This window comes from Cyprinodon variegatus, unplaced genomic scaffold (genome assembly GCF_000732505.1).
Source record: "Cyprinodon variegatus isolate N-32 unplaced genomic scaffold, C_variegatus-1.0 Scaffold6, whole genome shotgun sequence".
Classification (NCBI taxonomy): Eukaryota; Metazoa; Chordata; class Actinopteri; order Cyprinodontiformes; family Cyprinodontidae; genus Cyprinodon; species Cyprinodon variegatus.
The window spans coordinates 762,259-781,123 of NW_015150459.1; the positions used below are offsets into that span (position 1 = coordinate 762,259).

At 35.7% G+C, this 18,865-nt stretch overlaps 1 protein-coding gene across 2 annotated transcripts in view; it reads left to right on the forward strand.

The window, feature by feature from the left end:
- Positions 1-18,865, forward strand: part of fhl3 (four and a half LIM domains 3) — a 35,902-nt gene that overhangs the window by 14,699 nt on the left and 2,338 nt on the right. Inside the window, exons 2-5 of one of the 2 annotated variants that reach the window (XM_015375321.1) lie at positions 12,716-12,888; positions 15,020-15,194; positions 17,312-17,481; positions 17,631-17,817. In XM_015375321.1, the coding sequence (XP_015230807.1) occupies positions 12,733-12,888; positions 15,020-15,194; positions 17,312-17,481; positions 17,631-17,817 (688 nt within the window). In that variant the 5' untranslated portion in view covers positions 12,716-12,732. Of the gene's footprint in view, positions 1-12,715; positions 12,889-15,019; positions 15,201-17,311; positions 17,482-17,630; positions 17,818-18,865 lie in introns of both variants that reach the window. The other variant, XM_015375329.1, reaches the window with a different exon arrangement.

Sequence of the window (18,865 nt, forward strand, 5' to 3'; positions counted from 1 at the left end):
CCAAAAAGTCTCCCCAAATGTTTTACACAATGTTTTTATATTTACATATGAAAATGTTTAATTTGGCTTATATTGGCTGTACATGGCCAACCCCAATCCATGTATAGCTGTTATTTAATAAAGATATCCATAGATATGTTTAACTGTGCTGCACAGTGGTGCAGTGGTAAGCACGGCTGCCTGCTTTGCAGCACTGTAAAGTACTTTACGTACATTAAGCATCTGTTGACAAGTATTGCTGGGGAGGTATGATATACAAATATATTCAAATGAACAGCTTTTGTTTCCATCCAGTTGGCTGTAGGGTGAATCTAAGAAAATTTTGAGGCCAGTTTGTCTTTTAAAATAGTGTGGAGAGTGTCACATTCTTTAATTATTTTCCATTTGTTCTTAACTTTGGCATCATTGAGACGCTTATACTAACTCAAAACTGCCCCTGGTGGACTTGTTCCTCGTCACAAATGTTGAAATAATTAGCAGGAACACCTGATCATCCAATAAATTCACCAATCCAGTGTGAATAGGGCTTATGACTATAGTTAAGTAAGTAAATGTGTATTTTTACTTCAAAGATAAGATGGTAACAAGGTGTTTTACAGAAAGTACACAAAAATATACGGTAATAACGATACCGATACAGTCATTAAAAATAAAATTAAGTAGAAAAAAATCCTTACTCTAGAGTTTATTCTCATATGAATGCTAATGATAAAACGTTGTAGATTTTTTATTTCAGACATTTCAAATGAATGCTATAATAATTATTATACATTGAAACAGTTTTTGCTTAAGTTTGACATACCATCACAATTTCAAACCAGTCCTTACATAGTTCTGATGCTCAATATACTATAAAAAGAAGCATACATGCTTCCTTTTCTACATCCTGCTTTACTGCTGGCTTTTTTTGAAAGCAGTTATCATGGTGACCACCGACAAACTTCTGCTTCTGCTAAAAAGTCCTTACTGATTTGCTGTATCCAAATAGAGATACTTCCTCACTACTGCAGCACATTTGGTTAATCGGATTCACCTGATGATGCATCTGCGCTGTAAACATTGAAATCTAAATAAGTATTTTTTTCTTGAATTAAAGAGGTAAGTGAGACACTCTGCCAATGAAGCAAGACCGTTTATATTTAAAATAAGAACATACAATTGCATTGTCTTATTTCAAGTGCATATTATCTAATTATCTTATTTAAGACTAAAAATACTAATTCCATTGGCAAATCATCTTATTTACTTACTCAAATGAAGGGTAAATACACTTAATTTCATACATTTTTACTTATTTCTAGATTTTTTTTTGCAGTGCATAAAAGTTCTGTGTGAGGTTTCTGCAGAATTTAGTTTTTTTTGGCACATTTGATTTTTGTATACAATGTCCATCCATCCATCCATTATCTGACACGCTTATCCTGTATACAAAATTGACAGATACATTTAATTTTAAATGTATCATAATCACACCTTGCTATTTTGTCCTAAATTCCCACCTTTCATCTAATATATGTATGAGAATAAACTAATGGGTGGACAGTCCACACCATTCAGCGGCTAAAGTAACAAACTGGGCAAAATGCCATCCACTATATTTGCTACTTAAGCTAAGTTTATTAGACTGAATAAATCAGAGAATTTAAGCTGGGTTAGCTTCATTAGCATAGAACATCAATGGACACAATGTTACATGTATGATTTTATTATTTTATATTAAGTATAAAATAAATGAATATATAAAACTTAATGCTGTCGTCTAATATGTTTAAATGCGTGAACTTCCTTTGTTAATTAATTTGTTGTAGATTGGTTAAGGGGAAAGTTGGCTAATTCCCATTTCTGACCAAATGATTGGGTCATCAGCACAAGAATGATGTAAACATAGCATAATGTGAGAATAAAAGTAACTTTCTTGGAAAGAAATAAATTTCCTCTCATTAAGCATGAAGAGCTAGGTCAAAGCATTCTCCAGCTCTTATGTCTTCAGACTTCTGTGGTCTTAAAAACCCACAGCAGTTTATCAAAGGCACGTGCCTCAAATCCAAGAATGTGTAAATACAGGGAGTTTTCCAAAATTGGCCCTTAAATATTTTGTGGCATCAGAGAGTTTAGTGAACCCAGCTTTATAAGATGTAACAATTGACCTAATGATATATTTGCTGAGTGCGCCTGGCAATAAAGCAAAAGCATTTAGAGAGGAAAAAAAATATGTTTTCCTGTTTTGCCATAGAGGGTATTGCATCAGTATAGAGGGTGGTCTTATAAGCACAGCAGGCTGCCTCATGGCTTGCAAAATAGTTACAAAAATGCCGAGGAAAGTATTCTGACCTCACTTATCATACTTTTCCCTCAGCTAAGATCTCAAAGGAGGCAGGACTTGTTGAGAGGATCTTTTTTAAAAGTTCATATATTTTCACTGTTTTGTCCAAAGAATGGTTTGTAGCAAAACAAAGCAGGTGATGAGAAGGAAGTTGGTGCTCTTGTTAAAATGCATGGCTTCATATTTCAAAAGGATTCCTTCTACTCTGGATGACAGGGCTGGTATAGCTGGGAGGATTTGAAGATAGCAGAAAGGTGACAACAAATCACCAAGGTCTGCCATGGGAAACTTTGCGGTAATAGGGTACTTTAGAATGATGGTTATGTTTAAACAAGAATAATTAATGACTAACTCAACTCAGACTGACAGATTATTATTAAAGTTATCGTTTTCTTAGCCAAGAAGATTTACTTTTTACCAAAATGTATCCTGCCATTTAAACATCAGCTGGCAAATATCAGCACAGGAAAAAAGGACATCCTTCCTTTCATTCTGAAAGCAGTTACTCTCCACTGGCACACAAGAGTTAACTGCATAGTTTCGCCAATGCAAACCAGATGTCAAGCACTAATGTATGGTAGTATTTTTTATTTTTTTTTCCAAAAGGAAAAGAAACATAGGCTAAAAATGTCTTCCAGTCATGATGATATAGAAATAAATATAGTCATTTCAGTTTCAAACTTCCTCTCGACGTGGTTGGGTCAGCACTGTATGATTTGCAGTAATTGCAATGTTATTGTTTGGCAGAGCATTGTGGGACAAGATTTTGGCAAGAGAAAGATGACTTGAGACAGTCACATTTTCTAGTTGAACCAAAGTACCACTTTTTAGCTTTTTTTTGTCAGAAATAAATTTTTAGGTCAAATACTGTTATATTAGACAACCTAAATTTAGTAAAAACAAAAAACTTTCCAGATAATTGTTTTATTTAATATGAAAAACTACCCAAAACACTCTGCACCTATGTGAAAAGTAAGAGCCCCTTATATAACTGGCTGTTTCCTTCCTAGGAAGAGTTCTTTTACCTCACTGGGGGAAGTTTGGTTAAGTCTTTATCGCAGTACTGTTTTATTCAGAAAATTGGGTTTTATTAACACAACACTGTGTAACCATAAGGCACTTGGGGAGCCAGACTTTTAACTCCCAGGTTTAACGCCCAAGACAAACTGTCCCTCTATGTTTTGAAATCTGATAGCAGACCACTTTGGACCAGCAGACTGAGAAGTCATGGAGTTACTGGTAAAGACAAGGTCATATTCACCAATATAGATAAAATCCTACGTCAGAGAACCAACTATCTGTTCAAAAATATCTGTTTTGTTGCCTAACCGCAGTTTTTAGCTTAGTTAACTCATCTTTAAGGGATTTCCGACTGCTGTAAAATAACGCTGGAGGTCACATGACCCATTTAGCTATGGACCTGACCTGTCAAAGTTACATAGGCGAGTTTTTGAGAGGGTCAGCCCAAAGATCTGCAGGGTTTTTAATGGAGGAGAGTGATGCTCACTATGCTTTAGATATTTTACAATCTATGATGAACTGGATAAGCCCTTGATACAAACTTGTAGTAATTTTGTAACAGGGCTTTGTCACCCTTACCATGCCGACGGATGTCGGTGACTTGGACTTTCATTTTATTTTGCTTACTTCATGTTGTCAGACAAGTTCTTTTGAAGTTGGTTTAGTTTTGTTTTTTTAACGTAACCCTTACTGGGTGTAGACAGTGAATCTGAAAACAATGTGACCAATTTATTACTTATCAAGGGGGGTGATTACATATTTTTTCACATAATTAGGTTTGCTTGAACAGCATCCCTTCATATAAAATTAGATCTTAAAGTTACTTAAAATGTCTTTTTGTATTTGCTCAAATTACTGAAACAGTCTGATGTTCTAAAACAGTTACATTTTTGTAAGGAGGTAAATACTTTTATGTGTACTTGTGTGCGTTTTGCACATGCTCTTATTTTCATAAGCAGGTCCTTGGGTCTAAATTTGCTAAAAGGCTGTCAAATATGACAAATATGTGTTTTAAATTTAGCTAAACAAATGTCAGCAATTTATGCAGCAGATTTTTGTTTATCATCCGTAGCTCTTGTCCATTTGATAAATGAGGATAGAAGGTTTCAGACCTCTTTAACCCAGTTGTGGATTAGGTACCATGCAATGAAATCTAATATTAAAAGACATCAAGCCTTGTCTTCACAGTAACATGGTCATTAGATGCTGCCGAGGACGGAATAAATTATAAAGACCACAGTGACATTTTCTGCTACAGGTACTCATTTTCTTCCCTTTTGTTTATGATCCTGGCTTTGAATTGAACCTTTTGTCACCTCCCACATAACACCAGGTGGTGTTTAAGAGCTCAGGGACAATAACAGGTTAGTCTTTCAGTGTCTGGTCCTGCAGCCCTCACCCTGTTGTCAAGTCTGAAGCAGCTAAAACTGTGGAGCAGTCCTGGTGCTCCTGTCTTCCCCACTACCTACATGCATTAGTGATTTATGTTCTTACAAAGATATATCCTTCTGGTAATACACTTTAATAAATATTACAATAAAATATTCAATAATGTATTGAAAATCTTGGAGGACATGATTATTTTTCATACATAAAAATAAGAGAACAATTATTTCAACATGTAGTTATATTGTTTAGTTCCCTATTTCCATTCTCACATGGTAAAGTATGTCTTAAAATAAATTGTTCTTTAATGTAGAAACTAAATATTTTAAATCGCAAAAAAAGAAAAAGAAATATAAAATTTGCAATATGTCAATTTATTTTAGAGGATGAATCACCCAGCTCTGCATTAGCACCCAAATAATGGATTAAACTTTAGGCCTTTTTATTTATGTCAATTCTTAAATTAATCAGATAGTCTAAGCTCTTATAATAAGTATGATGGTATAGTTCATAAGGAAAATATGCTTAGGTCAGTATATTGCTAGAATGGTTAGTATATTATTATTTATTCATGTACATATGATAAAAATCTTATATATAATATCAGTACCTGATTAAAGCTTTTTTTATTAAACAATGTTGCTGCAGTAGGGCCTTTTACATATATTTAGCACATCTTTTAGAAAAATTATTAAGGCTGTTCTATAACTATCCTAACTTTAAGCTGATGTTGTATTGTGATGACCTCTTGATATACAAATAAGGAAATCAATTGACAAAATTCACATTTATCCCTCGTTTATATATATATTTATTCTCAAAGTCAGCCAGCATAAGTATGTTTAAACAAGTACACGTTTGTAAAATGAGTCTGTATGAATGAGAATATCTCCTTCATGAGCAATTTCCTCTTCTTCCTGTGATAAGAGTCATTGCCTCATTGCGTCCTTTCTATTACTGTTCTACATTTATCTGATCCCCTGAATGCCAAAAGTAACAACATGTTAAAACTTTAAGTAATTGGATAATTAAGGAAAATAAATAAATGAAAAATCCACTTGAGTTCAACTCTGTTTTGTCTTACTGTGACCTGAAAAACCCTAACGTCTTTATGTTTTCATCAAACCAATTAGAAATCTTGCAGTGTTTGGTTTTGTGTGACTCGTCTCTGGAAGTATGCGCCTCTTGAAATGAATCCCACTGGTGTTGTGTTGTAATGTTCCTTTTCTAAACCATTTTGAAGTATTTGTTTTATGCTTCATGCTTTAATTTTTAGTCACCAGAGATGAAATTCTTAAACGGTCATGGGCTAGAAAGATCTTTCTGACTTCACTTCTTTAAGGGGCTTCAATGTGTCTTGTTCACTTTTATTTTGAAGCTTTGCTGAAGCTATTCTCTGTTTGAAAGTTGTCCAGAAACCTGCAAATACACAATGTAACGGCATGCTCTGTTTCAAAGATGGCTATTGTTGTCTGAAATTGCCCCGGCTTGAATATTTCCTCATTGATTGTCACCTTACCGGCTTGTGAACCTTTGTGAAAGAGAGCTCTTGTAAATTTAAAGGCATCCTCTTGCAACATCCTCTGGTGTCTGAGTTGATTTGCTGCCAGAAGATCCAGACAGACAAAGGTGATCAAGTGGCCTTTTTAGCTGCTACTTTCAAAGTAGATTAAACATTACTGAGCACTGTAAAATCCCCACTCGCTTAAGCATCCACTTTAACCAAACAGCTCCTTGCTCATAATGGGCCTGTAAAAAGCAAGCCTAACTATTTTGGCATTTACTCTACTGCTGAAATTAGTTCTCTCTAAGTACAGGAGACCTCATCACCCCTTGAAAATGTATTTTTAAGGCCTATACCTTATCAACAACAAAAACAGAGGAGTATTATTTCTTTCCCACGGCTGCAAGAACAAAATGACTTCATTCTCCCCTTGTAAGCCCAGTATGGGCATTCCTGCAACTTGTTCTTGAGACTTCTCAAAGGCAAAGAGTTTAGGTTTGTTCATTATTATGGATTTGATCTTATAGCATGGATATAATACAAATTAGAATATTACATAAAACCAATTAAAAATGAATAATAAAGAAATTTTGAATAAATAAATAAAAGCATGCTCCATACCTTCTCTTATGGCTTAAAATAAAAAATAAAAATACTTTTAGTCTAGCAGAAAAAGCCTAATTTAAATGCATATTCTAATTTATATTAACTGTCTGCATGTTAAAAAAATGATGGTTTTTTTGTAAGTTTTAAGTTCTACAGCAAATGTCAACCAACATATGACCGTAAGAGAAGCAGGATGTGTCTGGTTCATTTGTATGATTGAACAGTGACCTATGCATCAGAACACCCACATTTCAAAGTAAAAGTGTTGCCATTTAAATATTAAAGGTAGAAAAGAAAACAAGTAGTTGGAAAAAAACACAATATATTTTCCAGATGGTTTAAAAAAAAATGAACCTGCTTCATAATAAAAGGGCAATATATAATGAAACTCTCCATTTCCCAAAGGTCATATAATAATAATAATGAATGTAAAATTCTAGTATTGAATACATTAATCTTCATGAAAGACAGAATTGAATTCTAGAAAAAGTAAAAGAAATATATATATATTATTTATAGAAATAGCTAATCAGTGAATTAATAATTATCTTTTCTTCTGGATAATTAGGCAGAAACGTTGTAGCATGTGACCCAGATCAGGTACTACAAAATTCAACCATACGCTGGCTGAGGTCAGGATGAGCTTTCTCTCCATGTTGATTTACTCAGATGTCAAGCATTTTTGAGTGTACTACAGTAAAACAGGTATTTTTTCTATTGTTGGATGGCAGAAAAGTGGGAGACAGGGGAAAGGTCTTTCCAAAATTTGATTTAGTGTAAAATAACTTGGACAACTCCTTAGTAGCATCAGTCTGCTGTTCTGCTGTATTTCACAGTTGGCCCTATATCTGACCTTGGTCTGCCAATCAGGGAGTATTGTGATGACTAGCAGAATGCAGCCTTCGCATTCTTCTCCTATCTCATTTCCGCATGTGTAAAAACAAGCTAAGACTCCACAGCCGGTTTGTAAACGGATATTGGTTAAAGCTCATTTATGTTATATTTAACTTTTTATTTTATTCCATAACACTTAGACTTCAAAATTTGCATGGATGGAAAGTTTTCTTTGATCTTTTGTCAAATGTCATGTAAAATCTTACGTAGGACACATTTAATTGAATTTGGCAATCATTTATACTGAAATTCCATAAAAAAAAGATGAACTATAAAGAAACGGTTATTTTACATTGTAGAAACAAGCAATATTTTTGAGCAGTACTTTTATGTGCAAAACCCATTTGCAGAATTTTTAGAGTGTTGATGTGTTTCAGTACGAGAATAACATGCAACCCATGGTTACATTACTGATTTCAATCTCTTCTTCATCTTGCTTAAATGCTAATTGATGGTGGTTTTAGGGCCAAAAATCAGAGTTGCAAATTTTTTTCAACCATTTTTATTGTTATTTTATATTAATTCACTCCACGGTTTCCTTGTTTTTAATGATATTGGAAGCCTGCGTTATTCAGAGTCCATTGCCGCAGAACTTTGCTCTTACTGTTGTGTGAAAAAAGTGCTTACTTCTAACTCTCAAGCATGGATCTGTGTGTTATCAGCAGCTTTCTGTTGCAGCTAGCATGCCTCCTGTGTGGCAAACAAGATGGTGTTTCAAAATCAGGGTTCGAGGACAACATGCTCTTGGCTTTCCCGGTTGGAACAATCAGCCCACATGAAAAAGCTAAACACCAACACATGAAACCGTTAGATTTATGATCCATTATGATCGTTCAAAGCTGACCTTTATTTTAATTAATGTTGTTTTTTCTTCCTCAATATTTTATTGACATTGTTATATTGCTCTGCACCATAACTTTTTGTGCTAACAAGAACAGGAACTCGAATGAAAAGAAACAGTTTACCTACTTGTCTTTCAGTTTGTGTTTACTGACACTTTCCGTATATATTTACTTTCCATCAGTGCTAAAAAGCAGTAACTATTGTCCTCTGATGGAATGAGGTCAATAGTTACTGCTACTCTGTAAAAAAAAAAAAAATGAAGAAGTGAATGTTGGATTGTCTGTTGCAGTAAACAACTTGTGCAGCTGTGGCTTCTGGTTACCTAAGGACATGATCGTTTTTGCTTCGAATCATTCCTTTGCCTTTAAAGGCTGCTAAGATCAGGTACAGCACTGAGACAGCATGACTATAATAATGTATGATTTGAGGAAGGTTTAAAAACAAATCCAAGATTGCTAAGGACAATAAACAAGCCGCTTTGTTCTTTTTTTGGTACTGCACTGATTTCCTTAAAAAGGCCCACAAGTTTCCCAGGGCGCTGAGTTCAGTCATAGACCTGGCATTTTAAAGCATTATTAGTTCAGCTCTTAGCCTGTAAGCACTGGACATGAAGGAGATGGACCTCTGCTGCGAAGCAACCGGAGTAGAGACTGTAAACAGTGCTGTGAGAAACTGCCTCACGTCTGGAAGCTCTTCTCTTTTGAGTCAGCAACATGTGCATGCACTCACGTCTTGGTCCATCATCCCTGGGGTCAGTGGGCTGACGTCATGCCCTTCTCTGTGAGAGCATGTCATCAGAAGTTCATTACAAGCTTTACTTTGGCTTGGCCCACACTGATACCAGAAGTGAATATCTGTAGTGGAAACAGTAAAAGATACGCCAGGGAAAACAATCATTTCCTCTTATTTATGAGGTAGTATGTGTTTGTGGGCTTTGAAGTCTTTCTTTCTGTTGTTCCCTCATAACCTTGTCGCTGCCTCAGTTCTTTCTCAGAAGACAAAGTGTGAAGGGAAAAGTTTATTTCTGAGCCCTCAAGTGTACACTTAAGGTATGTCCCTTTTTTTTTTTTTTTTACAATTTTGAATGTTGTAGATCAAAAAACTAAATTTTAGATGATACATACATAACCTGAGAAAAAGTATGACAATTATTTTATGTATTTTATTTATTCAATAAAATTCATACAATGTGAACAATGGAAACCAAAGTCCAGTTACTAGCTTTTGCAGCAAACTTGGCAAAGAAAGATTATTCTGATTCTGAATCATGAATTCTGACCCCAACTGAGGAAAATACGGCATGCAGAGTATTAGATGTTTTGCTGTTATTTTGTATTCATTAGTAAACTCTTCTATTAATTGCATTTGGCCAGCTGATGCTGGGAAGGTCTGTAAGTACTCCATATTTTTTCACTTCTGGCTATGGGCCCTAACAGTGATGTTAAGGAGTACCAAAGCCTTAGTAAACATTTCCAGACTGAAAAATTCCAGTGGCTTTGTTTCTCATCTTTTCTTGGATTTCTTTAAGCCACGAACTGCTGCTTTTGACGTACCTCATGTTATCAAATAGTTTCAATTTAACTGGTTTCTTAGTTCTACATGCCTGACAGTTGGTATACATGGGTGTAGTTGCTTGATTTGAACTTATTAAAAGGGGTTAACAGGGGTAAGGGGCCTATAAGAATTTTATATGGGACCATGTTGATTTGGAGCATGTAATCTCTAACATAACACTAGTTAGTAGTAAATCAAATAGCTTTTGTAAGGATGTGAATTGTACCCAGTTTCCACAGAACACTGATATGGGTATGATGCATGCACTTTTGTAGACAGCATTAAATATCTTAGATGTTCCATTTGCTTTGGAAATTAGCTCTGTCTTTGTGTCATTGTGAGTCATGCCTGATCTCGTTCTCTCACCTTGCATGCTAAGACAGCACATTCTGTTCCTCTTTTTTACCTGGCATTATGATTACAGTATGCTTCAAGTTCTCCTTTTTAGGTATATACCTTGTCAATCTTATCTATCTCGATGTGAGCGAACGATTGCAACATTGCTGGAATTTCAGCGATGGATGACTTGTGAAATGCATCGGATGTTAAACACATGCAGCTTACTGTTTTATTACACAGACTGACCACAGCTGTTTCACTCTGATATTTAGCCAAAGCCTCCAGGTGGACATTGTAATGTTTAAAATCAGATATTTGTGATGTATTTATCCCAGTCTCTGAGCGCATGGAGAGATGTTTCAGTAGTAATCTGAGCTATGGTACTATAAACACTGGGCCACAGGGCTGTCGTGAGTTTAGACATCATAATTTATGTTTTAAGGTCATTGAAAGGGCTGAAAGTGCCTCTGGGGAAGATGTGTCAGCTACACCAAAAAAGCCTGTCAAAGGCCTCCATGTGAGTACTGAAAGAAGATAAACTCTGGGACCGTGACTGTCTCACCCCAACTCATTAGGAGCTTTTGTCTTGCAGAGAGTTCAGACAGAAACTTGATTCCTTGTTTGATGATGGATTGTATGCAATTTGTCTCATTTTGTTCTTTTTCCCTTGCCTCCAATGTCTCTGTGTGTTTTTAGGTGGGAGTGTGTTTACATGCCTCTTGTGTGCTTTTTTTTACGTGTGTATTGATCTTGAATGTGTAAGACAGGCAGCACAGGTCTGGTCTGAAGTGTGATTGATTGTTATATCAGTGCTGATTATTATTCCTGGGTGGTTGGAATGGATATCCAGGGGTGTGCTCTGCCAAAGGAACGGATCACTCCTCACCGGGCTGCCCTCCAGCCATGTCGTAACGGTTTGGTAACCGGATATCGTTGCTGTAATACTCTCATAATGTTATTCTATGGCTTTTGTTGTGTGCTCAGTCATGGTCAGAGGACCAACCCCATGAGCCCCCTACTTCTAGAACACCCCTATTTAAATCTTAACTAGATATTTCCATACACTATAAAATGTTTGGCTTCTTTTGTTGTTGTTTTTTTTTTTCTTTAGCTAGGATTTCAAAATACAAAAAAACAGAATCGGGTTTGTAAGAAATAATGCTTTCGATAAGCCAAACAGCTATTTTTGGTATATGTGAACTTTTTCTTCTCCCGTTAACTACATTTCCACTGGTTATGTAATGTACTGCTCTTGTGTTTATCAGGAATATTGTACCAACGTCAGTGTCACTATAAACACCTAAAGTGTTCAGGCTTGCACACTGTCAGCAGAGACCTGTGTGACTCTCCATAAGTGTGACAATGATTAAGCTTTAAGGACTTTTATTCATTATCTCCAGTTTGACTCTCCTTTTTTCACTAGTCTTGTTGTTTTTCTGTACAAACCTTTCTATCCAAAAGAGATCTGTTCTCTGGGATATAGAATGTGTCCTTCCTAGTCTTATTAAAGGTGGGTATTGCCATTTTTTTCAGACATGCATAATTGGTCTGATTGAAATGGGAGGTACTCTAAATGTTTAGAAACTGTATTGAAGGACGAGATATGGATGTCCGCTCCTCTCTTTACGATATCCTAATTGCTTCTGATTTCCTTATGATGTCACACAGGGAAGTGGTGTGTCGAAGGTGTTGCCTTTAAGTACATTCACAGGTGTGCCATTGTCTAGGTTAATGAAAAACAGAAGCATGTTGCCCCACCATGGCAATGTTTCTCTTAAACAAAGGACTACTGAAAAGCATACTGTGGGCTATCATGATTTTCTCTCCTGAGAATTTTTTTTAAATCATTTGAGGGATTTAAGGATTTTTATAAGCCCTAATTTAAAAAGACACATGGAAAAACTCTACCTGCATTCTGTATTTATATTCAGGCAATATAACACATCAATACCTTATGTATTCAGAGGTGTGTAAGACAAGATTGTGATAGCTTTTTCTCCTCCCTCTGTTTGCAGCAGCAATTAAGTCTCCCTATTTGTTCTTTCCAGATGTTCACTTGATTCTGTTTCCTATAAATCTTTTGCTTTAGCTAAGAACAGCAGCTTATTAATGGCTTTATTATTGCTGCTAGAGCCTTTTACTTTCTCTGCTGATGCTGTGACTCTCATACTTCTCTTTATGTAGGGTTAAACTTTTTTTATTTATTTTAACACCATCATCCTGACCCTCCTTTTCCTGTGTCACAGGTTTGCAGAAAACTACAATGGCTGACCGATTTGACTGTGATAACTGCAAAGAATCCCTCTATGGTCGCAAGTACATCCAATCTGATGACAACCCATACTGCATCCCCTGTTATGACAGCCTGTTTTCTAACACCTGTGATGAATGCAAAGAGCTGATTGGCCATGATGCGAGGGTAAGGTATCCATGATGACCAGATGTGTAATTAGCAATGCTACGACTTTAAATGACATTAACAAAAATCCTTTATTTCTTATAAAAAAGAATAGATGCTCTTACTTGATAGAACTTCATGTGTAATATTTCTTTAGCCATGTGCTATTTTAATGTGTGGGTGTGGCTTCAGTTTGCCGAGACAGAACTTATGTCACCCTAATGATGCATAATTCTTCAGAAATGAGGCGTGTCCTATGTATTTTGGCAAGACACTGAAAGCTCATTTAAAATGCAGTTATGCAGGCAATTTCCTCTAAATCCACTAAAGCCAGCTGAGTAATTTAGGTAGCAATTTTAAAAATGCAGGATGAGTATAGGTCTTCCCCTTCTCCGCAGTCAACTTAAAATTAGATATTTCTCAAAAGGGAAACATTAAAATTAGGGGGGTTATTTAGAACCAACATGCACTCCTTGTTGGAGTTTATTGGAGGGTCTACTACAGTGTTTGTGAAGTTATCTTTTTGTTTTTGTTTTTTGTTTTTTAAATTTGAAGCTTAGAGCCGCAACTTTAACACAGTTAATTCCATTTTCTTTTATACATACTAAAATCCCAAGAGGGAACCTTTGTACTTGCGGTGTCTTGTACACCATGAAATCGGATGCATAACTGGCATCTCATAGCGATCTGCATTAGCAGTGCTGTCTGTATCACTACCATCTGGACACAGCGCTGCTGATGCAGATTGCCATGATCAATCCACTGAAACAGTTTATTAAAGCCTATATTAACTTAAAATACCTGCCAGCAAAATGTCTTTGCTTTTATTATTCTGGTGCCTATATTGTTTGCCATATACCTGAAAAACGCTAACATCTATTTCCAACAACCACAAACAGTAGGGGAAATCCCCCAAGAGGCGACCTGGCCTGAGAAAGCTGTTGCTTGGGATTCCCAGTGACGGTGCAACTTTGGTGTGTGGGGGTCTGTGCACATCCAAGAGCGAAATTATATTTTAAGCCAGGATCGTAATCCTAATAAACTGACTGCATAGATAGTTTTGAGGTCGACTTTCTCACTTAAAAACATATTAAAACTACTTTTTACCCACTGATCACAGTAATTATAACAAAGCCACTCCTGCCATTGAACACATGAGCAGCAGAAGCATTAGACGCATCTGGACACCCGTTACTGGACGCGCTTCAGGAGCGTCAAAGATGCACTTGAGGCATGTCTGACCTTAATGTGTACGAGCCTCAAAAATGAAGCAGCAGATGCTTTTTTACTGTTTAAATCATGGTGTGAACCTAGCATAACACCTTCTGATTGTTTGAATTAACCTATGAAACATAATTTTGTACCTGAAAATGATCCCAAGTCTTCCTTATGAAATTTCCACCTCTAGTCAAGAACACATACTTCCCATAATCAGGACAAAAGTAGTGTTGTAACAAACACAAAAAGTTAGTTGCATTTAACCTCAAAATGCAGGAAATAGCATTTCAGAGAGTCTAAATTTGAAAAAATTCCAGTGGGATAAGGGCCCCCCCTTATGCCACACAAAGTCTAAAGAATTGATACACCAAGGTGTCCCTGTTTCTAATTAACACCTGAAGTCGTGATGTGAAATTTAATTGCAGACAGGTACTAAGTAGGTGACTTTTGAATTAATTTGGTTGCACTAGATTATTAAGAGTAAACGGAAACAAATGCATACCACAACTTAAAAGAAAAATAGTAAAAATTTTAATTTACTGAGTTGTCACAGAGTTTTGAAAAATCTTAAACACGGTGGCATGTACTGTTGGTCCATCACATAAAATACTATTGAAAATCATAGCAAAATGTGGTTGTTATCTGAAAAAAAGTGAAAAAAACAACATACAGTAGTAGTATTTAATACTTGATGCATCATAGGTGTGCTTTGTTTTACTTTTTATGCAGAAATGTTGATGTTGGTCTCACACTCTCCTCTGCCCTAGTTATAAATTCCGGTCTATGTTTACTTAAAGCTTTCCTGTCATTCCCTTATTTGGCCTCTTTGGTTACCAAGTCACAGACAGCAGGACTTTATATTTGTGGAGCTTTTACAGCTGCAAAAAAAATGACTTCCAGTCTCCTTATTGTTTCTTCCCCTTTCTGCTGCCAGGAGCTCTTCTACGAGGACAGGCATTATCACGAGCATTGTTTCCGTTGTTTCCGCTGTGACCGCTCACTGGCAGATGAGCCCTTCACCAGCCAGGATGACGCACTGCTCTGCAATGACTGCTACTGTAACGAGTTCTCCTCCAAATGTGTTGCCTGTGATAAGATCGTTATGCCAGGTAAAGGTAAAAGAAGATGCAGCAGGTGTTTTCTCACAAATCTGATAAAAAAGGAGGGATTTAAAACAAGATGCATCAATAAATCCAGAGGCTATTGTCACAAAGCCTCGTTGTTCCTCATTTTATTTCCTATGTAGTATGCAAATTCAAAAGATAATAGGCAAATGATTTTGGTATATACAAGTCAAATTAAACAGATGGTTTAGTAGTGAATGAAAGTGGAAAACTAATAGATGAAAGTGAAAAATTTCAGAGAGAAAAGAAGCGGTGGGAGAGAAATAGGTGTAAAAGACTTAACTCCTTTGAATGTGACAGATTAATTATCTCTCTGCATCACTTGTTGTCTGTAAACCATGGAAGCTTGCCAGCAGAACTGATGGTAACAGGAGATAAAGCTGCCACCACCCGTGCAGATTCTTCCAGTAATGTTGTAACAGCACCTTGGGTAAAGCTGCACGGCTTCCAATGCTTTTCACGTCAGTTTGTCTTATAATCATCACATATTTTCCTTACAAACTGAACTTTAATAAACAGTAAAGACTTAGTTTCAGGTTAATAAAGAATGGGTTTCTTGTTTAAAGTGAAGTTATAAGTCTTCCCTCTCCTGTCTAGATGTTTATGATAATGCTTTACTCTTTTTGTAAGAAAAAAAGCTCATAATAGTGCTATTATTTTTATCTTCTTAACATATTAACAAAATAAAAGCACAAATTTTATTTAAATTGTCATGAAATACGTTCCAAACTATATAGAGCATGATATTAACAACATTTATGTCAATTATTGATGTTTGAAGTTTTCTTTGTTCTTGGACCCAAAAAACGTAAAACTTTAACCGTTAAACAAACACAATATGTATTTATAGCAGTTTTTTTTTTTTTTTAGTTCAAGGGCTATCTATTCAGTTATCTCAAATAATTTGTGGATACCAGTTAAACATAATCCTTTTTGTAAAGAAAAGGTGGGTGAAATTTGTTAAAGACTATCATGCCTTTGTAGTGGAACCAACAGTGTTTCTGCCGCAGCTCGAAAATCTGACAAACATCAATATTTAACAAGCTTACATCAACGTCACATACTCACTTTTAAAAATCGTGTCTAAGCCTGTTAAATAATTTGAATGTTGATTTATTGGGTGTCATGTTGTCTGTTGGTCAAAATGTCTGTTGTTGCAAAAACTTGCAAAAGTATTATAGTGTGATTTAGGTATTTAAGTTTTCAAAAACCACATTAAGAATTTACCCGTCACATTTAAAGTCCTCTTCAGTTGGTCTCCGGCCAGGATTTTCCCTGAACATGAACAGATATAAAACGAGCAGATTCCCACCCACTGCTGACATAAATTAGTGAACTTGTATAAACATATTCAGCTGAAACTTTAAAAAAAAAAGGTGAGTTGTTCAAGGTGCTGAAATGTCAGGAAATTTCTGTTAACCCTGCTAGAGGATCTAAAATCCTCAGACACATTTAGAAGTTTTTTCCTCCCTGATCACTAGGATTTTAAATCTACCGGTAATCAATGAATAATATATTGAAGTTTCTCGTGTTAAAGCTCTAGTGTGATATTTCCAAAGAAGCAAACTGACTGCTTTAAGAACATAATGATTCAACACTTGAAAAACGGTCTTTGTTTGGACCTTTCAACCTCACCCTGTTTTTCATTTGTAGCTGTGCACAACAAAGAGCCATTATTGTCCATCTTGAGCCGCAATGAATCCTGCTTTAGTTTATTTTGTGCAAAGACTTTTTTTTCTTCTTCTTCTTTTTTAGGGCATCTTTTATGTTTTTAATTAGGGAACAGTGCAGCATGGAGACTCTCAAGCACTGAAACATAAGCAATCTGTGGAAATGTCAGCCGTGCATAAACCGCTGGATCACAGCATAATAAACTCAACATCCAGGAGATTTACTGGTAGATCAATGGGTCTGCATCACAGAGGGGAAAACTGTATTACTTCTTTGTGTTTAAAGCTTGCTGCCACTTTGTTGCTGTAGAAAGACGCATGATGAGAGTGAAATGAAAGGATTTTTATATGCTGCTGTGAAATCAAGTATTTTATTGTGACTTCCCCGCCCCTCCTAATGCTTTGGTACTGTTACTTCCCTTTTTTTTACAGGTACAAGAAAACTGGAGTATGCAGGTTCCACATGGCACGAGGGCTGCTTCATCTGTCACAGCTGTGAGCAGCCGATTGGCTCCAAGTCCTTCATTCCTGACAAGGATGAGCACTACTGTGTGCCCTGCTATGAGGAAAAGTTTGCTCCCCGCTGCACACGCTGTAAAAAGGTCTGTGAATCTGTCAAATAACTACAATACAACTTGGTTCCTATTATATTAGGCTCGGTTAAACTTTTAAAAGTAATAGAGTGAAAAGATAATAAGTAGGACTGATTGATTGCAGAAATTCATATGAAAAATAATGTTTTCCTATTTAGGCCCTGGCTAAAGGTGGCGTGACCTATCGGGATGAGCCGTGGCATAAGGAGTGTTTTGTGTGCACAGGCTGTAAGACGCAGCTGGCTGGTCAGCACTTCACCTCTAGAGATGACAGCCCTTATTGCCTCAAGTGCTTCGGCAGCTTGTACGCCAAGAAGTGTGAGGCCTGCAGCAAACCCATTACAGGCGAGATTTATTTACTTGACTTCATCCTCATATTTACATTTCTAAAGCAAAATGACAGCTTTTTAATACTTCAAAAAGCTGCAGCTGTTTTACTTTAGGCTATAGTAACAGTTTTTCAATGATTATCAAGTGAAGGATCCTTTAGAGTATCATTTTACAACATCTGATAAGGTCAACTTTGATTGATTCCTATTAGAAAAATTTGGATGCTAATGTAGTTTAACTTAAGATAAATTACTGATTAAGTAATAAAGTAGCTTACATTAAAATAAAAACAACACCATACATTGAACTATATAAATAAAAATATGTGAACGTATACATTATTGCATGGTGCATGTGTAAAACCTTAATAACTAGATTCTGATTGCTCTAATGATGTAATTTACTGCATTTGTGCCCACCCATGAACACAGTTGATATTTGGTCTTAGCTGACCTTAAAAAACTAAAAGTAAAATTTCTATAAAAGAATAAAAAGACAGGCTACAACATACTTAAAGTGTACTCAATTCTTCTTATCAGAGAGCAAAATAAAAATTATGCATCTTCCAGAGCAGCAGTGGATAGTTTCTGTTTTTTGTATTAGCTAATTACATTATTTTTACTTTTCTCAAAACTTTTTATTTTTTTCACTTTTTTAAAGGAATTGAGGTCGTTTTTTTTTTTTTTTTTTTTTTTTTTTTTTTTTTATTACTGTTCTCCGCAGTTATCACAATTCTTCATTTACTGTAAAATCCCCTAATCATACTTTGAACAATAATATTTTTGTTTGGTTCCATTTTATTTGTGAAATCATGCTTTATCTGAGTCTTTTACAACTTTAAAACTGTACAGACCCATATTTATTGATATGATTGTGCTGCTTTGCCATGTCATCACAATGATCTAATCCTTTACTATCTAATATTGTAATATGCAAAGAGCTCAAAATATGGATTAGCACACTCTTTAACTGAACAGAACCACTGTAACAAATAAACTACAACATTTTTTTTTCAATTCAGCTCCAAAGAGGAACAGATAAATTGTTGTTAGACTCTGACTAC